Source organism: Vombatus ursinus, unplaced genomic scaffold (assembly GCF_900497805.2).
Source record: "Vombatus ursinus unplaced genomic scaffold, bare-nosed wombat genome assembly UNPS02014812.1, whole genome shotgun sequence".
Lineage (NCBI taxonomy): Eukaryota > Metazoa > Chordata > Mammalia > Diprotodontia > Vombatidae > Vombatus > Vombatus ursinus.
The window spans coordinates 53,314,928-53,339,768 of NW_020954590.1; the positions used below are offsets into that span (position 1 = coordinate 53,314,928).

The following is a 24,841-nucleotide window of genomic DNA, read 5'->3' on the forward strand; positions in this document are numbered from 1 at the left end:
CAAGCTAAAGGAATGGACTTGAGAAAGCTCAGGGAATGGAGATAGTATTGGGGGATAGGAAATCATCAGGTGAAAAGGGGGAACAGAGAATAGGTTAAATAAGCAAGTCAGTGACTATACTAATCTACTTTTTGATAAACCCAAAGACCCCAGCTCCTGGGATAAGAACTCACTCTTTGACAAAAACTGCTGGGAAAACTGGAAAAGAGTATGGCAGAAACAGGCATAGAACAAAATCTTACACCATATACTAAAATAAGGTCAAAATGAGTTCGTGATTTAGATATAAAGGCTGATACTACAAGCAAACTGGAAGAACAAGGAATAGTTCACCTGTCAAATTTATGGAGAATGGAAAAATTTATGAACAAACAGGAGATAGAGAACATTATGAAAAGCAAACTGGGTAATTTTGATCACATTAAATTGAAAAGTTTTTGCACAAACAAAGCCAATGCAACCAAGATTAGGAGGGAAGCAGAAAACCGGGAAAGAATTTTTACAATCAGTGTCTCTGATAAGGGCCTCATTTCTAAAATACATAGAGAACCGAGTCAAATTTATAAGAATACAAGTCATTCCCCAATTGACAAATGGTCATAGGATATGGACAGGCAGTTTTCAGATGAAAAAATTAAAGCCATCTATAATCATATGAAAAAAATGCTCTAAATCACTATTGATTAGAGAAATGCAAATCAGAACAACTCTGAGGTACCATATCGTACCTATCAGATTAGCCAACATAACAAAACAGGAAAATGATAAATCCTGGAGAAGATGTGGGAAAACTGGAACACTAATGCATTGCTGGTGGAGTTGTGAACTGATCCAATCATTTTGGACAGCAATTTGGAACTATGCTCAAAGGGTTATAAAAGTGTGAATACCCTTTGACTCAGCAATAGCACTTCTAGGGCTGTCTCCCAAAGAGATCACAAAAATGGGAAAAGGACCCACATGTACAAAAATATTTATAGCAGCTCTTTCTGTGGTGGCAAAGAATTGGAAACTGAGGCGATGACCATCAATTAAGGAATGGCTGAACAAGCTGTGGTATATGAATGTAATGGAATACTATTGTGCTATAAGAAATGATTAGCAGGTAGACTTCAGAAAAACCTGGAAAGACTTGTATGGACTGATGCTGAGTGAAGTGAGCAGAACCAGGAGAACACTGTATGTAGTAATAACCATGTTGTGCGATGACTAACTTTGACAGACTTAGCCCTTCTCAGCAATGCAAAGATATCCAAAAGTCTCATGAAGGAAAATGCTATCCACATCCAGAGAAAGAACTATGGAGTTTGAATGCAGATAGAAGCATACTATTTGCTCTTTTTTTTTCCCTTCTGTTTTGTTTCCTTTCTTGTGCTTCCTCCTATTGGTTCTAATTCTTCCTTAAAACAGGATTAATGTGGAAAAAAAAATAGGCTTTATTTAATCTGACAAAAACCCCAAAAAAGACATATACTCTAAAGTCATAAACAATCAAAACTTCTTCCCTTTCCAGTCAGCCTTCAATAACGTACAGAGCCCTCTTGATTTATAGTACTGCCATGTGGTTGAAGTCTACCTTCCCCCGCCTCCCCCCCATACCCTGAGGAAATTATTCAGGGTCACTTGGAGAACTCATCTCTCCCTCTAAACCTGGACACTCCATATAATTCAAAACACTAAGCTACCACTCTGCTCTCTTTAGGAGGTCCTCTGCTGAGGAGATCCAAGACCAATGGTCCAGGAACTCATCCTTGGCACTGCCATTCCTACTGCCTGCTTGGATTCCTGTAGCTCTAGGTTTTACCCACAAATTCCTTGCTGCTGCCTTTAACCTCTACCATCCCAACCCCTACCAGTGCTAGGTAGTTCCCAGGAGGAATGCTGGAAATGCACAGGCTTCACCTCCAAGAAACTAAGTCTATGTATACAGCCTCCTCTCCTCTCTGTATCTCCCAGTTCTTGTTCTTAGTATTCATTTGTTTCTGATCTCCTTCTCACAGGAAAAGTCCAAGGGCATAACCCAAGTATATAAACTGTATCAATCATCCTTCATTGGTATTAAGAAGCAAGGGAAGTACCCAGGGTCAGATGAATTCACATCACATATTTATCAAGGAGTTAATCCTTTCAGGGGAATAGCATCTCCTCAAAGAAACAAAAGAACGGTTGGGGGTGGAGGAGACTCTCCCAGGCTCCTCCTGGGCATACTGTCTACAAATGTATAACTCTTTTTGTTGCCAGTAACCAAAAGACAATTTTACTACCATATGAAATGACCCTTTAAACATACTCCTAATAAAAAATCACAGATAATGCCCTAGTTTCCTGTGTGAGAAATCCACTGGATAAGGTGGCTAACTTTTGTTTAACACTTGTACTCAAGTTCTAAAGACAAAACAATCATCCTCCAAAGTCCTATAAGCTTCAACAGGAATACACTTTACAAAAAAGTTATAATAAATATTTGTATTTGCTAAATTAATCTAACTTTAGTATATATCTTATCATACATGGTCAATTAGAGGACTAATAAGACAAGTATTTGCAAGAAAAGCACAAAATGGAAGGTGGCCTCGATACCCACAGAATAGCTCTGTAGAAAAGACAAAAATAGAATTCAAGACTACAGAAATAGCTATGAGAAAAGTGTTTGCTAACACCACTTACTTTCTGCTGTCCCTGCCACCTGTTCAACTTCCCTTCACTGTCACTCCCATAAAAGGACTGTGCCATAGGGTAAAGGTCAGCATCTTCAGATGTAACAAATTTGTATAGTTAAAAAAAACCATGTAATTCTTGAGATGACATAAGTGGCTCCAGCAATATGTGTTCTAAGGGAACACTGTAACTAGGAACCCCTGTATCAAAGATCAAAGATGAGCAGGATATGTGCTGGGGAAAAATATCAGTCTGAGCAGGACATGATTCCAGCACGGTGGATTCTGCCTTCATACACTTAAGAATGGGGCTAGGAGCATGAATAGGATGTTTGCAAGAACAGAAAGAATGACAAGAAAAGAAGCTGAAGAAAGTTATTTGAAATGAAAGGAAAATTATTTCTATGTTAGGGATAGAAGCATGTCTGTTTTATATAAATTTCATTCCACTTAAACTTCTGGCCTTAAAGGCAGTCAGCAGCAACTCATAAAATAATCATATTAGGCAAACACCTGAGCTGCAGTATCTATGCTAATTATATTTCCTTTAGCTCATCAAAATAAAACATTATTTTTATCCCCTTGATTGCAAATCTACAGACTTTTTTTAACCCTTTTCTGTTACATCTTCCAAAGAGAGAAATCAAATCTTGACTTATTCAGGCGCAGGTAATACTATTTGTGGATGATTCATTCTCTCCTCAACCCCTTTTAACCTAGCTTTTGCTCCCCTCTCATCCACTCTAAGAAAACTGTTCACTTTTAAGGTCACCAATAACTAACTACCAATTCCAATGTCCTCTTTTCCATCCTTATCCATCCTTTTCCATGAACCCTCTGAAGGTTTTTCAAATATTGACCATTCCCTTCTAATTGATTTTCTCTCCTCCACTGAGAGATATTAAACTATTGGTTTTCCAACTCCATAACGATTCCTTTGTTTCATCATCTTTCCAGTCCCTTAAGGTAGGTGTCTTGGGCCTCTCCTTTTCTCTCTCTTGAAAATTTTATCCACTCCACTAGCTTCATTACCACATTCCATACATCTCCACCCCTGACCTGTCTTTTCTGAACTTCACACCTATAAATCCATCTGCCTGGAGCAGATAATCGCTGTTTCCACCAACACCTCATTGATTTCAGCATGTCCCCAACACTGCTCCCTCACACACACAAAACGGCTTGGCCTTCTACTTTCACTTCTATCTATTCTACCTCCAACGATCCCAGTCTCTCGTATTTGAAGACTCCAACTCTACCCTTAACTTCTCCTATCTAATCAGCTTCCAACTCCTGTCAATTCTACTGCTTCAAAACGTCTCCAATGTACGCTCTCCATTTTAGTCCCATTTGTACTACTTTAATACTGACCCTCAGCATCGCCCACCTGAACTATTGCCACAGTCTCCCTCAAGGTTATGCAAATGTGTGTGCACCATTGGGAGCAAGAGGAAGTGGGTGAAAGGGCTCAGGGGAGCTTTCCCAGTCTCTGGGAACTCCAGGTCGCACCTGATACTCCTGCCTTCCTTCTTCAATTCTTATTCACATTCTGACACTTCCATAAGACTCTGGTATAGGAGAAAAGAGGAAACAAATTTAATGATGTAATCACCCCACAGCAGACTTCTAAGGCTCTTCTGTGAAGGTGTCCCATAGTCTGTCTAGCATTGCCTCATCTACTCCAGCGGCACTTCTCCTCAGAGGAGCCCAGTTCTTGTTAGGATCAAGCACGCTGACCCATTCCTGCCTCGCTTCTGCCAAGGGAAAAAATCCAACTACACATTTTTCCACTTTAACTTTTTCTCTCCTTTCTTTTCTATAGTGCAACCCATAGAATGCATTTGGTGTTGGCAAAGAAGGCAAAAAAAGTTATTCAACCTCTTGTAATTCATGGCAAAGCATAGAACTGAGTGGGTGGGGGTAATGTTCAGGTAGAAAGATGCTTTTTTAAAATCCAAAAATATAAGGCTGAAAAGGTTGTTCTAAGTTTTAGAAGAAGGGAAAGAGTGTGGTTAAAATGAATTCTAGGCAAAGTGTGTTTTTTTAAGTAAAGTTTAATTTTTCATTTTTAAAAATTAAGTTTAATTGAATTTTAGTTTCTTTAGATTGCTTGATAAATAAAAATAATGCCCTTTATGACTAAGATATAACTTCCTGAGAACACTGCAAGCTCAGAGCCAGGAGAGGCTATGGGGCTGCCAGCAATGGGATGAATTTTCACCATACAAAGAGTTTTTTGTTTGTTTTCAACTGAGCACTACTGTGGTAGCAGGAGAAGTTGGTGGTGGCAGTGGGCACTTTTTAAATGAGTAAGATGAAATGGCAGTTGGAGTAGGAGACTAGAAACTGAAACATCAAGTGTTGAAGCAAAGCTTCCTGGGGTTGAACACAGTAATCTGTGGGGCCACTGCCTGCAGCCACAGGACCAGGAGCCTGGAAGCTACTGCTGGAGCCTAAGGTACTATAGTTGTGCCCACTTTCAACAACCAGAATGGGCCAGGCGTCGTTGCCCTTTCATTTGTAAGAAGAGGGGGCACCAGACTATGATTCACAGCCTTCTTTTCCTTATTTTTACTCTCTACCTAAGTTGGGCAGAAGCTGATTCCAAAGCTTACTCTGTCCTGAAAAGTTACTTGTCCAACTTCTGTTTAAACAATTTGATTTTTTTCCCAGTAGAAATTCAACTGATATAACTGCTACTGAACTGTGTGTTTTGTTACTTGAAAACATGGGAACTATAGCAGGGAGACAGTGCTTCCGTGTTAGTACAGAAAGATAGAGAAAAGACTACTTCTGGTTCTAAATTTTGTGATCCTATGCTCTTGGAATAAGAGCAACACAAAATGGTACTTTAGAAAGGTGGTCTGGGATTAGTGTACAGAAAAACTGGAGGGGTATAGTCTAGATTCTGGGATAAAAGGAAGCTATTATAAGAGTCTGTGCATTAAACTAAACTGTCAGGGCAAGAAGAACAAAAAATAAAAACCGTGATCCTAATGTGACTGCTGCTTCATTGAACTCAAAGCCAACAATTACTACTCCAAGATCTGGACTTTTTCCGTAGGCATCTTAAAAAGTCATTGGCAAACTATATCAGCAATGTGGAACAGGATGTGGGTGTATCTGGGTATTTTTTAAGGAACATATGGTACAAGTTTATTCTGTGCAATTTTTTTGGCAGTAAAGTCAAACCAGTTAATTCCTCTTATAAAATCTGTGCTATAACCATAACTCCCCGTTTTCATTTATGTGGAAAAAAACCATAACCTAAATCCATAATTTAGATTATATTTTTTAATCTGAATCAGACCTTTCAGTAGTCAGTGTTTGGAATTAAGTTTTGAGCGACCACATTTACATTTTAATGCAGGTACGTATCATTATCAGAGAGGATTGTGCATTTTTGTTTTTTTTAAATGAGTGTTAATAAAAGAGTACATGACAGAAATATTGCCATCCATTTCTTCATTAGACATCTTATCAAAAGTTTCCCAGATTTAAATACTGAAAATTCAAACCACCTGTTAGCTTATTAAACACACTTTAAAAAGTATGTTATACTTACTGAGTTTCATATGAGTAAGAAAGTAACCTCATAAAAACAAAAATTTTTAAACTGACAATCAAAAGAAAACTTTGCACCTTAAAGCTTTTAAACAAAATATTTAAGTTCATGCCCCTTTCACTATGAAAATAATATATTTCCACACAGCATAATTCTAAGCAAAACATTTTCTCCAATTCAAACACAAGTTATTCATATACCATAATTCTAAATACACAAACGATTCAATGTTAACTTTTTATTAATCCTCCAAATAATGTAAAAAGCATTCCAAACTTTAACACAGAGCAATACACGTGACATTTATCTCTGGGCTCACTTTCTGAACTTCCATCAACACATACTGGCTGGAACTCCAGAGAGTGACTGTCTCTCATCACAGAGTTATAAATGTAAACCTGAGGGGCTGGTGGTGGTATTTTCTAGTACAATCACTCACTAGCACCAACCAGTGTCCTCTGCACCAAAAAACAAACCAAACCAAACAAAACACTTTTCAATTAACGAGCCAAAGTTAATAAGCTTTTAAATACATATAAAATCCAGAGGAAAGTGGGCTCAAGCTTAGATATAACATGTGGTAAAGGAATAACTCACAGTTCCAGGTTGTTGGATATCTTCAGAAAGCTCCCTTGAGCATATGCAGTTGTCTGTTTCAGATATTAGGAAAGATGTTTTTGTACCAACTTTTCTTACTACATTATCTAATAAATAATCCTGTCTGAAAGCTAATTAACTTTGGCTGGATAGTAATCCATAAGGAGCACAATTGATGGGTCCTCATGATTCACAGAATCATAGAAATTACCCCAATCCTTCAGCCCACAATCAATCTACGAAATAATAATAAGCGTTCCTATTATTCAAGGGCATTCTATGAATTTGGTGTTTTAGAAGTTCAGTAAGAATAAGTGTTAAGTATTATTATGTTTTCTACCAGGTAACCACCAAATTAAATAAACTGTTCTATGTATTTTGTTGCTCAGTTTTTTCAGTCATGTCCAATCCTTCATGGCCCCATTTGGGGTTTTCTCAGCAAAGACACTGGAGTGGTTTGTCATTTCCTTCTCTAGCTCATTTTCCAGATGAGGAAACTGAGGCAAACAGGGTTAAGTGATTTGCCCAGGGTCACACAGCTGGTAAGTGTCTGAGGCCATATTTAAACCAACATTAAAAACACAGACACGTTTGTATAAACATATATACTTATTCTCAAATATGTATACAGGTACATACCTATATACACATCTATATATATATACATATATACACATATCCACCCACATACACACACTTCACTTTATGTTAAATTCTATTTCCTTACTTGATCCTGCTGTGGCAAGAAAAATAATAGCGGGAGTTAGTTAAATTCTTTCATCTGGATAGCATAATCATGTGTGATACATTAACAGACTTCCCATTAAAAAGCCAGGGTGATTTAAAACTCTAAAATGCATCATCTTAATAATTCTGTTTTATTTTAATGGCAAATATGAAAACTCAAAGGATTAAACTAGAAAGCAGCTTCCCTCAATGGGCAGTAACTAAAAAGAACTTTTGTTTCAAAAATAGTTCCAAATCTAAAACAAAATCTATTTAAAATTATCAAATAAAAATAATTATTTACTTTAAAATTAACTGAATTGTTTGGCAATTACTGCAAGAGTCGTACCTACAACATATGGCTTTGATTATACATGAAACTGCAAAGATTTTGCCCCAACAAAATGAATGCACCTAGGATAAGAAGGGAAGTATTTAATGGGGAAAAAATATTTTCATCAAATTTATCTGATAAGGGTTTGGTATCCAAGATGTATAATAATTAACAATCACATATATTATCAAAAGTCATTCCTCAATAAAAAAGTGGTCAAAGGATATAAACAAACAGTACTTAAAAGAAGAATTCAGAATTATTAATAATCACATGAAAGAATGTTCTAATCACTAAAAACAAGAGAAATGCAATTCAAAGCAACTCTAAGGTTTCACCTCACACCCTGAAAATTGGCAAGGATGACAAAAAATGGGAATAGTTGATGTTGGAAGGGCTGTGGGAAAAAAAGACACACTGATGCATTATGGGTAGAGCTGTGAATCAGTACCATTATTCTGAAAAGTTATTTGGAATTATGCAAATAAAGAGACTAAAATATTTGTACCTTTTTACCCAGAGATTCCATTATTAGACTTACACCTCAAGGAGGCCATTGATAAGAAGAAAGTTCCTATATATAAATCAAAATATTTATAGCAGCACTTTTAGTGATAGCAAAGAACTGGAAACAAAGCAGATATCCATCATCTGGGGAAGCTAAACAAATTGTGGTACATAAAAGTAATAGAATATTACTCTGTTGTAAGAAATGATGAATGTGATGAATAAGCGTAGAAAAACTTATATGAGCTAATACAGAGTGAAGCAAACAGCAAAAAAAAAATATACACACACATAATGACAACAACGTAGATGAAAAGAATCACAAAATAATCAAAAGTGAAAGTTGCAAAATTATAAAGAACAAACATGTCTTGAAAGGACAGATATGAGAAGACTTGTCCATCCACTTCTTCGCAGATGTGGAGATCCACAAGTGCTGCATATTGCACATATTTTCAAACTTTCTCAATGTATCAATCAGAAATGCTGATTTTTTTTTCCCTCTTCCTCTTTTAAAATTTATCTTTTAAAGAAATACTATGTTATACAGGATGGTTCTCAGGAAGGAGTAAGGATTCTGGAGGGAACTATGGTGATATTATAAGAATATATCAATAAAAACTTATTTTAAAAATGTAATGAATTCCTCCTGCACCTCCTCCCCCCCCCCCCCTTTTTTTTTTTTTACCTTTAGCCATGTCGCACGCCTTAATCATTTGGAAAAAGTTGGAAATCTCTCTATCTAGTCTCTGTTGGCATTCTTGTGCTTTCTGGAAATAAAATCCAGGACAATAAAATGAAAACATGTTTATAGAAAAGTTTTATTTACTCTTCTTAATTATTTATCAATTCATTAATTCATTTATCAATTTATCAATTAATTATCTTTCATGGCTCTAAATTAATTAACACTAATAAAATGTACACAATACAAACTTCTATGTACAAAAATTATATCTACCTTGAGACAGACAGACTGACAGATGTACAAGATGTGTAATACAAACTTCGATATACAGAAATCATAACTAACTTGAGCTAGCTAACTAGAGGCATATACACAGATACAACCACATGAAACCTACAGCTATCTGTCTCTTTCAAGGTAGATAGAATTTCTGTACATAGAAGCTTGCAGTTTTACAAATACATGTTTCTATGTATATATCTATATATCTCTATCTATTTATCTCCTTAAACTCTGTTAAAAGTAGTTTCACACATATTTAAGATGCATTAAAGATGGAATTCTTAATTTGTTTTATAAACAGTTTTGGCATAAGTTATTACCATTAATAAGAAATGACACTTTAAAAATATATTTAAAGTGCTGTGTTTTTTGTAGCCTACAGATGGTACTAACATTTGGAAACCATAAGTTGATTTTACTTCAGCATCCTATGTACGTACAACTCCCACCTAACTAGTCAAATGAGGATATTATCCAAGCAAGACAAAGCTTGAGAAAAAGAGAAAAAAGTCAATTTTAGAAAGAAATCTTCATTTTACTTGGGAACTCTGCACATCAAGATGCTTAAAAGCAACATAAAAACAGAATTCTATTTTCTTGGATTATATATTGGTGACTCTCACGTCCTCTCTTTTGCAAATTTAAAGGTTTCAAATGAGAATTCAAATGAATTATAAACCTTTTTTATTCTTTTGTCACTTTAATGTTACCTCTACTCAAAGGATCCCTATAATGTGAAAGGAAGAATAAATGAGCAAAATTATATAAATTCTACAAATTCTCTTTGTGGTAGAAAAGAAATTGGCATATTACTACTGAATCATTTATTAACTATTAAATGATTCTTAGTAGAGCTATATCATTACACATCCTCCCTACTGTGTACCCCTACCCCTGTCTCACCATTTCCATCAACCAACATCCTGCTGCCCCCAAACTGGCTCCACTCTTGCCCAGTGTTTCAAGGTGACATAGATAAGCACCTTCTCTCCTATGTCATCTCGTGCATTTTTAAGCACTAATGAAGTAAGTTTAGCCTAACTGATGCAGAATTATTCATGCTGCAGCATTAGTTCCAATACGATTCTCTTCTTTAAAAAAAAGCTCGACTGTAGTGTTCTTTACACTTCCAGGTAAGTACTAGCATATAAAAATATTGATTACAGGAGTTGAGAAAGGGGGGATACTTTTTAATTAAAGGCAAAAACAGAAAAAAATAGAATATTTGCTACTTTTTGAGACATGAAGATAAGGGACAAAAAGGGAAAAGGTCAGTCTGGGGGCAGTGAAAACATGCACTGGAACCAAATGCATCATTTTTAATTCATTAATAGAAAACAACCTCTATTGGTATGTACGTATTTAACCTCTGTGCCCATGTGATTCTTGTGCCCAGTGTTATTCTTCTCTCATTTCCTCTCCATGATGAAAGCAAAAGCCACACTTAGAAGTATACCCTGTCCTCACTTACAGACCATGTATGTGTAATAAGTGTGGACATGCCTGAGGTTCTGCCTCAGTCTTGGAAGGTATATCCTTAAAGACAAGAAGCGATACAGTCTAATCATCTTTACATAGTGGGAGTGATAGATATCTTTGCTCCGTTTATCCATCTGATGTGTACTGAAAAAGGTTCCTTGATCAATAATTCAATAGTTTTAAAAGGTACCTAAAGGGATCAGCTGGAAAAGATTCCAGCTACACGTACAATTTTAATTGAATGCAATATGTATATCTTTGCCCCTGATATCATTTCTACTATATTAAGTAGCTTAGAGAAAGAACAGAAAGAAGATATTATGACAGTACACACACAAAGCACATTCTCCAACTTGCTAGGATTTTCACCAAATGACAATCATATATCAGGAAACCTTAAAATTTGTTTACACAGGTAAAAAATTAGATGTTTGGGACCACTAAGGCTCCCCTTTAATTTGTAGTGTCATTTATTTCTTCTTAGACATTACTTTAACATTATAATTTAAGTCTTACATAATATTCCAATATTGTTAACCACCTAATGTTGAGTTTCTTTAAGGGTCAGCAAGCTCCTCAAATCTATCACTAGAAATCCCACAAAAAATCTCCACTTCTCAGCATCGTGAAAAGACAATGAGTCTTCACAGTGCCTGAACCTTCCTCTGTCTTTTTTTCCTTTTTAATTTCTAAAATTAAAATGTTCAATATGATATTATGGCAAAAGCCATAAACTCTGCCTTTCCTTTTGCCCTTAAGGCCCACCTAGAGGTACAAGCCAGAGTGCTGGTCTCAAATAGCACAGGATTTAATTGAGGAGTTTAAAGTAGGGAAAGAGTTTAATCTGACAGAGGTTTCTTTTGGAAAGGGACTCATTGAGGCCAAGACAATCACCAAAAGCAAAGTTACCTTCACAATTAGGATATTTTCTTCATTTTCAGGGAAGTTAATTCTTTCCCCAAACTTTCCAACGTTATTTAGAACATTTTTTTTCTGTCTGTATTATTTACCTTTTAGACAAAAGATAGAGGGATCCATATTTCTACATAGATTTCTTATATCCCTTAACACCTAATACAATATTTTGCATTCTTGATATTTGGTGATAACAGTTCAGCCTTGGGGGTAGGGTGGAGAAACAAGTCTCGTTCTGGGTTACTCTTCAGTCCAAAAGATCAATGGAAGCCACAAATCAGTTCTACGATTAATTTGGAGGTCTAGAAGTACATTTTAGAGTGATCCTGAGGGTCTGAGGATACCCTGAGAATCCACAGGGAAGACCCATACCACCATATATGCCCTAGAACTCACCTGGCCTCTCAGATACTTTCTGCATCAAGCATGGCTTGAGACTAGATTGGACTTTCCAGTTCTCCTCAGCAGACTTCCTAGATCAGCCTCAGACTGGGCCAGTTTTAGACTGGTCTCTAGAGGAAAGGGGCCAAGGGACTTAATTCATTAAAGCTTTCACCTACAGGCATTCAAAGTTTTGTTGGCTATACATCTACAATCCCTGATGGTAGTAAAAATCTTATAAAACAATTTTGGTTTTAAGTAACTTAAAAACTAAAAGCTATCCCCTGGACCTGAAGACAACATAAAATGGATTAGCTGACTAGTATTTAAGATTTTGGTTAAATCCAATGAACTGACAGCCTGCAAGACATAATGAAAGAAGAAACTTAGAGTCTTCAAGATCCATTCTGCCTGGAAAGTTAGTAAGCCATTTAGTTATGTCCAGTTTCCATTACAAGATGTCTAAATCCTAGTGAAACATTTGGTATGCTGGATTGGTTTTTTTATGTTTTATTGCTTGCTTTACAAGATAATTAGTATAAAAATATTTTACATATTGTAAACTGGCTACTGAATTGAAATATTTATTTAATATTCTACTTTGAAGCTTAAGTGTGATTTTAGTCATACAAATTTAGGGATATTCCTGATAAACAAAAGTTTGTTGAATTTTTTTTAATGCTGTGATGCTTTATAATAGAGTAACAGTGACACTGGTATCTCAAAAGTTATACCAAAAGAACATAACGTTTGGTAAGTTCTACTAAGCTACAAATGCTTTGAGTACTGGTTTGGCAATGAACACAATGCCTGTAGTCTGAAGACCAGAATAACTACGTTGAGAGGCTCGTCACTACAATGTTCATCAGGTGATAAATTATTTTTGCCATTGCAACTCATGAAATTCTACTAAAGTGAGAAAGGGTAGCGAACCTGCACAGGTAAAATCAGCAACCCCACACTAATGAAATTATGGATTATTTTAAGTGCTGATATATGAAATAATATGCTTTAAAAGACAGCATGACTTCAAATATTGTGTTATGAAGATTATATACAGAGTCTCCATTTGGTCAATAAGTTATAGAACAAAAGAACTACAACTAAAAGCAGTTCTTAATAATAATAAGTAAAACTGTTACCAGATCGTGAAATAATTCAAGTTCTTTTAATTTTCAAAAAACCAAACAAACAAAAAAAAACTTGCCAGCCTGATGGCCAAGCAGTCAAAATGCTTTTTCCATTTGGAAACATTGGTCCTTAAATCAAGGATAGGTAGGAGTATGGTACACTTAAATTCAATAAGGTTGCTTACTCATATACATTCTCTCATTACTTGCTTAATATGTAAAATAATAATTAAACATTGTGACTAAGCTTCTATTGTTTGTCAAGAGATTTAATTATCTTTCTTCAGTTCTATTTATTCTACCCTCTACTCTTTTCTGTACCACATGCATGAGAGGAAAGGTAGCATCAAGGCAAAAAAAGCCTGCAAAAAAGCACCTATTTCACTTGAATTAAACATTATGACACTACCCCACCACATCAATCACTAAAACAAGGGAAGGCATTGATGTCACATCAGATGAGGACCTTACAAATTAGATACTGACACACTATCTTACCTCTAAGCAGTGTAGTTAAAGATTACAAGTGGTTTTAAATGAAACTACCAATCAGGTTATACATCACTATAGTTGCATTATTTAAACACTAAAATATGCAGTGAAGTCATAAAGGGCAGGAAGGTATACAGTAGTCAGGCTCCTCCTGGTGGCAGAAGTCTTTAGCTAGAATGATAATCAGTCTCTAGCAATACACAACCAAATCAGTCCATTGGGTATATGAATATTTAGATATATTTCATGACCAGACTTGTGATTTCATTGATGTAGGAAACTCCCAGTGAGGAAACTTCCTCCACCAATGCAGACTGGTAACTATTCTGCCACTTTTTAATCTTAGGGGTTAAATGACTTGCCTTGGGACACAAAGAGAATGAGAAGCAAGCCTCAAACTTAGGTCTTCCTAACATCAAAACCATCTTTCTGGCCCTTACACCATTCTACCTATCATATAAACTTCTACCAAAGCACTCTGAGAGTGGATATTACTATAATAGATTCATCAAGAAGGAAAAGGAAAAAATCATTTCTACTTTTATATAAAAGTCATTTTGGAAAATCTCAACTATTTTGATGTTCTTAAAGTTAGAATTAGCTGAGAATGTAAGGTTATCTTCTTATACTTACCTGTAGAGATTCCCTCATATCTACTGTAGAAACAGCATCATCTTCCTCTTCATCATCACTTAACTGATCCTGAGAACAATAGTGAGTACTATATGCAGAATGTTCTTCTATTGCTTCTAGCCAGTTCTGAAGTGAATTAGATACGGAAAAACATTTTCACACACAAAACAGATAATACAACAATGTCACTATCTTGGAAACACAGAAAAAGTTACATGTGAAAAATTAATACTAATGCTTCAAAAAAGAAGCAACTTGTAATAAGTCATTTGTCCTTGACATGAATAGATAGGAATTCCTCTAAATACATTTAGAAGGAAAAAAAATCTATTTCCTAAATTAACATTTCCACTAATATTATCATTTATAAATGCAACTAGAGATTGAATGGTGGGCTTAAAAAAAGTTGTAGTTAATTATAGGATTCTGAACACTACAAATAACATCTTATATGACGACACCAGACAGGATTTTAATTATCTATAATTAAAATTGTAAGCACAGCAAATTAAAGACTCTCAATTTGGCGAACTGTTTGCCTAGCACCCTAACTTTTGTGATTTTGAAATTACTATTTTCATTAGGCAATGAGAATACCAAGTCTAACGACCTAGGTCTTGATTACATTTTATTTTCTTTCAACATAATTCATCAAATTTTATAATTTTTTAAATGCTTCTAAGAAATACGTGCACATGAACTTGGTAGTTTGGAGCATTTTATTTCTCAATGACACAGCCAAATTTGGCACTGCTAGACTTAGGACAAATCACTTAATTCTCTTCCATCCTAATTTCCGATGTACAAAAACAAGGATCTGGCTATCTTGCTTTGTAGGAATACAAATATTGCAGTGAAGTGGATAAAAACTGAATTTCTGTGAAGGCCATGCATACTATTCCTATTGATTACTTCGACAAAACTAGAGATATGTTCCCATAGAAACAATCCCCTAAAGAATGTTAACTTTTAGTTATAAGTTAAGAATATGTTCCAATGGTGCACCAGCCCCATAATAAAGTCATGTAGTACCATTGATTCAAAGTGAGAAGGGACTTTAGAGGTATTCTGTGGTATATAACGTAAGGTACTTACATGCCTGCTGCAAATGTAAAATCCTCACATGGTTCATATTTCTTGTACTCTGCATAATTTTCATTACTTTCAAACCTCTGGGATCTCTAATTCCATCATTCAGGTCATCCCTAACAAACCAAAAGTCCTCTGATGCTCTGGGATGCCCTGACTCCCAAAACTCTACTCACCATTTCCTTTTTTCTAGATTTTCACACTATTTAATAGAGTTAGGCAGCAATAATCACACTTAAACAATAAGTACCAATATCTTATGTGTTTTGTTCTAGCTTAAAAATTCAGTTAAGTTGAAGACTATAAAATAAATTAGTTACCTACTTTAATGAATTCTAAATTATACATATTTGGTTTACTTAGAACAAAGGATTGATCTAACAGGCAAGACACAAGAAGAAGAAAATTTTTAGCATTTTAAAATAGGGAAATCATTGAAACAGAAAATTCCTAGTTTTATTAAACAGAAATGCTCATAACAGCTGAAAAACACTCTGTAATTATGCAAAGGCCATAAACAAGACTTCTCAAACTATACCTAAACTGATCAATTGGCATTATTCTAAGATGTAAGGTAAGCAAGATATGAAAATATAAATTATTTAAACATTTACAAATTCTGAATATTTTCACATATATTTTAAATTATAAGAAAAAAGTAGTTGGGTATTTTACCTCTCTTGACTGTTGAAGGCTATTCTTAGGAACTCTGAAACTGTGCATACTATCATCAAAGCATTTAACAAAGAAAAGGCAGCTATCAGTGGGTTTTACCTGAGAGAAAAAGAAAAACAATAAGTTGATCAATTTTCAAATATACAAAACAAAACAAAAAACCCACATCTCTAACAATATTTCACTATAAAATTCTGAAAGTATGAAATATTTTATTAATACCTAGCTATAAGATTTTTTTACATACTGACTGAAAAAAAAAAGGACCTGAAGTTAAAAGGGAAAATTTAGCTAATTTTGAGAGAAACAGGTCAAAACTGAAAAAAATCAGACATGCTTCATACCATTAAAACATCATAAATTATTATTCACTGTGATTAAGTACACTTGTTATAATTTATGTAGATGGAAAATGATGTGGGGACAGAGCCAAGATGGCAAAATAAAGCAGAAACTTGTTTGAATTCTTCTAAATTCACCTCCAAGTAACTATAAAATAATGCCTCAAAATGAATTCTGAAGGTGGCAGAACCAACAAAAGGATGGGGGTGAAACAATTTTCCATTCAAAGACAATTTAGAAGGCTGGAAGGAAAGGTCTCTTTCAGTCAGCCAACAAGAGGTTGCAGTCCAGTGCAGGCAGTGTCTGGGCAAACCAGCAGCAAACCACCCAAAGGAAGCCAGTTGCAAGACCCCAAACCAGCAGGTCAGCTGGGAGGCCCTGTACCCCTGGCCTCTGCCCCCAGCACAAGCAGCTTGGGACAGTGCCTGTCTATCCCAGCAGCACAGCCCAATTTTAAGAGTCATGAAACAGGTTAGAAAAATGAGCAAAAAACAAAAACGAAAATGAAAAGAACCTGACCATAGAAAATGACCATAGTGACAGGGAAGATCAAAACATAAACTCAGAAGAAGACAACAATGTCAAAATGCCTACATGCAAAGCTTCAAAGAAAAATGTGAATTGGTCTCACTCCCTGTGAGGGACTGTCTGATGTTGGCTACTGCCAGGTGGGCGTTGTGGCAAGATTGGGGTAGAATCTGGGTATTTGGAAGTCGAGGCAGGGGCTGTGGTAGGCGGAGTTGTGGTGAACTGGGATGGGCTGGATACGGAGAAGCCCTGAGGCAGTGGGCAGTGCTATGTGAGACAAGCTGGGTGCAAGGAAGTAGCTGGAGCATGTGCTCCTGAGGCAAGGGGCGGTGCCACGTGGGAGTGGGACGGCAGAGGACGAGTTCCCTTTGCTTAGTCCCCTCCCTATATGCAACGTCAACCCCAGACGCCTCCTTCCTGTGACCTTCCTGACTTCCTGGGTCCCTTTGTGTAGCACTGACCCCAGACGCCTCCTCCTGGTATCTGGGCCTGACTTCCTAGGTCACGTACTCTTTGTCTATGAACTAATCCCAGATGCCTCCTTCCTGTATCCGGTCCTAGCCTCCTGCGTCACTCCCTCTCCCTTGGTGCGCTAAACTCAGACAGCCCCTTCTGGTATCTGACCCTACAATCATTGACTAGTAGGCGGGCTGAGGAGGAGGGGCTAAGTAGGTACTGAGGAACGGTCGTGGTCGGGAGTGCTCTCTCTTTGCTCCTGCTCTGTTGCTCTGGCCTTCCTGCTTGGCCTTGCTGTCTTTTCTCTTGCTTATTTTCCCATTCCCTGTTTCCAGTGTCCTCTGTCTCACTCCCTGATTCTGTCTCACTCCTTGATTCTTCCTCACTACTGATTTCCGCTTCTTTCACTCTTTTATATACTTCTTTCCCTTGCACCTCCCGATCCTGGACCTTAACAAACATTTGTCCCATCTTTCTTCCTTCACCCTATCGGCTACGGGTCTCGTCTCTCTTCCCGCAACCAGACCAGCTGATCCACGGGGTCTCTGGCCTATTTCCTCCGCCCCACGTTGGGCGCCACTTGTACCGGCCGCGCCAACCTTGTGCCAGCCACGCCGAACACTCTCCTCCTATAAGGAGCAGGCTGCCAGAGTCATACTTACCAGTCTTCGGTGCCTACCCGGATATACACACAAAGAGACGACCCATCAGGAGGCTGCCAACACCCGAGCTTTATTCAGAGGCCATCACAGCAAGCCATCACAGCAAGGCCAAGCAGGAAGGCCAGAGCAACAGAGCAGGAGCAAAGAGGGAGCACTCCCGACCACGACCGTTCCTCAGTACCTACTTAGCCCCTCCTCCTCAGCCCGCCTACTAGTCAATGATTGTAGGGTCAGATACCGGAAGGGGCTGTCTGAGTTTAGCGCACCAAGGGAGAGGGAGTGACGCAGGAGGCTAGGACCGGATACAGGAAGGAGGCGTCTGGGATTAGTTCATAGACAAAGAGTACGTGACCTAGGAAGTCAGGCCCAGATACCGGGAGGAGGCGCCTGGGGTCAGTGCTACACAAAAGGACCCAGGAAGTCAGGAAGGTCACAGGAAGGAGGCGTCTGGGGTTGACGTTGCATGTAGGGAGGGGACTAAGCAAAGGGAACTCGTCCTCTGCCGTCCCACTCCCACGTGGCACTGCCTCTTGCCTCAGGAGCACATGCTCCAGCTACTTCCTTGCACCCAGCTTGTCTCACATAGCACTGCCCACTGCCTCAGGGCTTCTCCGTATCCAGCCCATCCCAGTTCATCACAACTCCGCCTACCACAGCCCCTGCCTCGACTTCCAAATACCCAGATTCTACCCCAATCTTGCCACAACGCCCACCTGGCAGTAGCCAACATCAGACAGTCCCTCACAACTCCCCCAAAAAAAAGAACTTGAAAGAACTCAAAAAAGGATTTTTAAAATCAACTAAGAGAGATAGAAGAAAAATTAGGAAAAGAAATGAAAGTAAGGCAAAAGAATCATAAAAAAAGAGTCAACAGCTTGGTAAAGGAAGCACAAAAAATGGAAAAAGATGTACAAAAATCCACTGAAGAAAACAACTTCTTAAAAAGTAGAATTGGCTAAATGGAAACGGAAGAACAAAAGCTCCTTGAAGAAAATAATTCCTTAAAAATTAGAATTGGGCAAGTGAAAGCTAATGACTCCATGAGACATTAAGAGACAATAAAACAAAATCAAAAGAATGAAGAAATAGAAGAAAATGTGAAATATCTCATTGGAAAAACCACTGACCTAGAAAATAGATCCAGTAGAGATAATTTAAGAATTACTGGTACCTAAAAGCCATGATCAAAAAAGAGCCTAGACATCATATTTCAAGAAATTATCAAGGAAATGAGACCTTTATCAGACAAACTTACTGAAAAAAATTTCCAGTTGTTTCCTTTTTAATCTTAGCTTTATTAAATTTGTTTTTTGCAAAAACTTTTAACTTTAATGTAATTAGAATTATTCATTATATCTCCTGTGACTCACTCTATTCTATCTTGGATCATGAACTTTTCTTCTATCTATAGATCTAAGAGGTAATTTTTTTTCCTACATTTCTCAAATTTCTTTATGATGTGACCTTTTATATCTATGTCAAATACCCATTTGGAGATCTTTTTGTGTAAGTAGTAAGGTAATGGTCTAAATTTAATTTATTCCATAGTGCTATCCAATGTCCCCAGCAGTTTTTGTCACATAGTAAGTCCTTGTCCCAGTAGCTGAGATCTTTCTGTTTATTGAATACTAGGCTATAATATATATGTAACCCATCCCCAATTCAATAAACTCCTTGGCTCCCTCTTTCCTATTGATCTTCAAGATTAAACATAAAACCTTCTGTATGGTTTTTTAAAACCTTTCTCAGTCTGGTCCTTTTCTAACTAGTCTTCTTACACTTTGCTTCCTTCTGTGATCCAGCTACCCTGATGGACTTACTGTTCCTTACATATTACACTCCCAAGTGTCAACTCTGTGCTTTGCACTGGCTTCCCATATGCATGGAATTATCTCCCTCCTCAATTCTCATTCCTAGCTTCCCTGGCTTCCTTCAAGGTTCAGGTTAAATTATACCTTCTATAGGAGGCCTTTCATGGTTCCAGTCCTTTTCTCCAGCCCTCCCCCCCACTCAGTCTCCATTTCTCTCAGATTAGTTTCCATTTATACTTCATGTATCTTATATGTACAGTTACTTGTATGTTGTCATCTGTTTTAGAATGTGAGCTCCTTGAGACCAGGTACCATGTTTTTGCCACAGGGCCAAGACTATGTCACACACAGCGGTCCCCATCCATCTCCTCCTCAATAATCTTAAATTGTGCCCTGTTGCCTTCAGGATCAAAAACAAAATCCTCTCTTTGGCATTCAAAGCCCTTCATAACCTAGCCCCCTCCTTCCTTTTCAGTCTTACTACACCTTACTCCCTGCCAAGTACTCTATGATTCACTGACACTGTCCTCCTGGCTGTTTCATGAACTAGACACACCATATGTCAGTCAGTCAGCAAACATTCATTAAGTGCCCTAAAATGTGCGAAATTGCCAATTACTAGAGACCAAATTGCCAACATTTGCTAGATTATAGAGAAAGCAGGGGAGTTCCAGAAAAACATCTTCTGCTTCCTTGACCACATTAAAGCTTTTGACTGTGTGGATCACAATAAAAAGTTGCAAATCCTCAAAGAGATGCAAGTACCAGATTATCTTATTTGTCTCCTGAGGTGGGCCAAAAACAAACACTTAGAACCAAAGATGCAACAACCGATTGGTTTAAGACAGGAAAAGGAGTATAATGAGGCTGTATATTGTCACCTTATTTATTTAGCTTATACGCAGAGTACATCATGTGAAATGCCAAGCTGAATGAATCAAAAGCCAGAATTAAGTTGCTGGAAGAAATATCAACAATTTCAGAAATACGTATGATACCACTCTGATGGCAGAAAGTAAAGAAGAATTAAGAAGCCTCTTGATGAGAGTGAAAGAGGAAAGTGTAAAAGCTGACTTGAAGTTTAACATCCAAAAACTAATATCTTGGCAACCCATGAAATTAAAAGACATTTGATTCTTGGAAGGAAAGCTATGACAAATCTGGACAGCATACTAAAAAGCAGAGATATCACCTTGCCAACTAAGATCCATATAGTCAAAACTACATTTTTTCTAGTAATAATATATGATGGCTATAAAGTTGGACTCTAAGGAAAGTTGAGCACTGCAGAAGTGATGATTTTGAATTGTGATGCTAGAGAAGATTTTTGAAAATCTCTTGGACATCAAGGAAGTCAAATCAGTCAATACTGGAAGAAATTAATTCAAACTACTCAATGGAAAGTCAAATAATAAAGCTGAAGCTTAACTACTTTAACCACATAATGAGAAGATGGAACCCACTGGAAAAGGCCCTGATGTTGGGAAAGACTGTATGCAAAAAGAATAGGGGGTAGCAGAGAGTAAAACAGACAGATAGTGTCGTGGAAGCAATGAACATGAGCTCAGACAGACTTCAGGAGATGGTGGAAGACAGAAGGGCCCGGCATGCTATGGTCCATGAATTCATAAAGAATGGGACATGACTGAATAACTGAACAACAACAACAACAATAACAACAACAACAAATTGCCAGGTACTGTGCTACACAACTTACAAATATCATCTCATTTGATAACTAAGGTTCATCCATTCTCCAACTGATAAATGGTCAAAAGATATGAGCAGGCAGTCCTCAAAGGAAGAAATACAAGCTATCTTTACTTAGTCAGTCAGTTAATAAGCACTTATGAAGCACCTACTATGCATCACGCACTGTGCTATGTGAAAGGGTTATAAAAAGAATCAAAAGACACTCTTAGACTTCCACGAACAAGCCATTCCATCTCTTAGCTTGTTTTATTTATTGTCTCTCTAATCAGGTTGTAAACTCCTTAAGGGTAGGAACTGACTTTTGACTCTTTTTGTATCCCCAGGGCTTAGCACAGTGTCTGGCACAAAGCAGATGCTTAATAGTTTACTGACTGACTTTCACTGGAGAGTAGAATGGTGCATATACTGACAGATGTGGTTAATGTGTTTGTTGGTTAGGGTTAATTATTTTTTTTCATCAATACAAAAGAAGTCTCACTGTGGAAGACAATGGTAGAGGGGTATATCCAGAAATGACCGATGTAAATGCAAAAGTTATAAATTTTTAAAATTCAATTTAATTTTAAAAACGAAGTTAAACTACATTTACAATATTCCCTTGACCACCAGTTTGGTTACTGTCAAAAACAGGGAATAAGGTTAGTTTGGAACTACTCATTCTTGCTGAAGCCTTGCTGGCTCTTCATGATCACTGCTTCTTTTTATAGATGTTCCCTAAATATGTAATATATTTAATAATTCTGTTCTAGAATTTACTGCAAAGAAAAGTCAAATTTACTGGCTTATAATTTGCAAATTCTATTCTCTTCCCTTCTATTGAAAATCGGGTCAGCATTTTCCCTTATCTATACTCTTATGCTAGCTCTCCTTGTTTTGCTTTTTTTTGTTTTGAGACTGGGTCTTCCCATGTCACCCAGGCTAGAAGTACCACAGACACACCAATGATGATTAGCAATTGGAACATTCTAAAATGCTCCAATTCAGACCTGGCCAGTTTGCCCTTCTTGAGGCAGCCTGTTGATTCCCTGTTTCTAGAGGTTCATTATATTTGTTCCACACTTAGTTCTTACAGTATACCAGGATGTAGTACGTGTGGATGTGATGACCTGAATCTATCAAAGGTACCTACATGCTTTCTTACTATCTATACTGGGGATCTACTTCTTAATGGGCATTTTTGTTTTGTCTCTTCTAATCCCAAACTTTCTAACATAGCTATCCCAAAGCAGAATGGGATGCCTTAATACGTGCTGGATTCCCCTTCCTTGGAGACTCCTTCAAGAGGTAGATGGCCACTTGTCAGGTATGTTACAGCAGAGATTCCTTTCAAGTATGATTGGACTAGATAACTACTCAGGTCCATTCCAAATTTCATATTCCATGATAGTGTGTCCTCATTGACAGAATAATAATAACTGCTATTACTATTATGAGGCACTCTTATCTGTTATCAGTTTTCATCACCCCAACAACCTCAAGTAATAGTTCTATCTTGTTTCTCCTCCTTTCCCTGAAGACACTGAAAAATCCCTTTCCTGTCTTTAACTTTCCCACCAGCTGGAACTCACGCTAAGTTCTGTATTCATCCGACTTTACCTAACTCTTCCTTCAATCTTCTGTATGTATTTTTTTGGGGAGGGAGGGAAAATATTTACTTCCAGGCTTTTGTGCAGAATATGTAGCCAGCTGCTCTCTCTTTCCCCACAAGCCTTATTCTGTTGCCCCCATCTCTTCCTACAATTCTTATTTTCTTCTTCCCTACAGCAAAGGGAATGAGAAAACTGGGGGAAAGGGTGGAAGGTGGGCAACAACAAACACTTAAGACTTAGAACAATGGCATGGAGGGAACAGACACCTGTTTCTAAAGGGGAGAGATGATATAGGGAGTCAAGTAGCAAGGACACACCAAAGGATGGTTATCTATCTTCTACCTTACCAGGGAACCTCAAAGCTCCCTGATTTTAAGGGATGGTAGCTGTATTTGATAGAGGCTTCACAACATGAAAGCAAACCCCCCATAATGGGGACATCTTCACCCTGTAAAGCTAGTCTGTGTACCATGTGCTGGGCGTCACTATTGAAAAACACCTCTTCACCTATGACGGCAACCACAGACAGGATGAGTCTTTCCAAGTTTCCCTGTAGGGCCTGCTTCTCAACATTCTTCCTCAGCATCTGGCTCAGAGTCAAAGAGACGGTTCAGATCAGCCAGAAGTATCAGCTCATTTTCCTGAGAAGATACCAACCACATACACAGAAGCAGAAGTCAATGCTGCTTTTGGGCAATATAGTCAGTCCTTCCAAGAAGGCAATTGCATTGACAGTCCAGTGGGTCTTGTTGGAAATGTTCTTCTCAAATGCCTTCTGATCTTAGACACTGGGCTAGATGTCATCAAAGTACTTAGCAAAAAGAGTTTATCTCCATCATTGTCCAGAATTAGGATAACTTAGACTGTATACAGAGAAGGTTCTAGGATCAACACTTCCATATTGCCCTGCAGCTGGTTTGCATATATCTTTAAGATTTTAACTTGGTTGATAAAGAGTTCTCTGTGCATCCACACTGGTCTCTTCAGATAACTTCAATTTGCCTCCTCCTTGGAATTGTTTCTTTTTAAAAATAATCTTCAGAACTTCCTTTTTTAATAATTAATTTATTTTTAGTTTTCAGTATTCACTTCCACAAGATTTTGAGTTTAAAATTTTTCCCTTCTTCCTCCTTCCACCTCCCCAAAATAGCATGCAATCTGATACAGGTTCTACTTATACATTCATATTAAGCATATTTTCACATTAGTCATGATGTAAAAAATAATTAGAACTAATGGGAGGAACAACGAGAAAGAAACAAAACAACAAAAGAAAAGGAGAGCAAATAGTATGCTTCCATCTGCATTCAGACTCGATAGTTCTTTCTCTGGATGTGGATAGCATTTTTCATCCTGAGTTTTGGAGTTGTTTCAGATCCTTGCATTGCTGAAAAGAGCTAAATCTATCAAAGTCAGTCACTGCACAATGTGGTTGTTACTATGCACAAAGTTCTCTTGGTTCTGCTCATTTTACTTATCAATTCATATAAATCTTTCCAGGTTTTTCTGAAGTACGCCTGCTCATCATTTCTTATAGCACAATAGTATTCCACTACATTCACATACCACATCTTGTTCAGCCATTCCCCA

The 24,841-nt window shown here is 37.3% G+C and overlaps 1 protein-coding gene across 3 annotated transcripts in view; it reads right to left on the reverse strand.

The window, feature by feature from the left end:
* Positions 1–24,841, reverse strand: part of LOC114053921 (oxysterol-binding protein-related protein 1) — a 305,142-nt gene that overhangs the window by 195,904 nt on the left and 84,397 nt on the right. For 2 of the 3 annotated variants that reach the window (XM_027877060.1, XM_027877061.1), the window contains exons 12-14: positions 16,151–16,249; positions 14,387–14,512; positions 9,075–9,156 (exon numbers count right to left, since the gene is read on the reverse strand). In XM_027877060.1, coding sequence (XP_027732861.1) covers positions 9,075–9,156; positions 14,387–14,512; positions 16,151–16,249 — 307 coding nt within the window. Of the gene's footprint in view, positions 1–9,074; positions 9,157–12,146; positions 12,237–14,386; positions 14,513–16,150; positions 16,250–24,841 lie in introns of those variants that run through there. The other variant, XM_027877062.1, reaches the window with a different exon arrangement.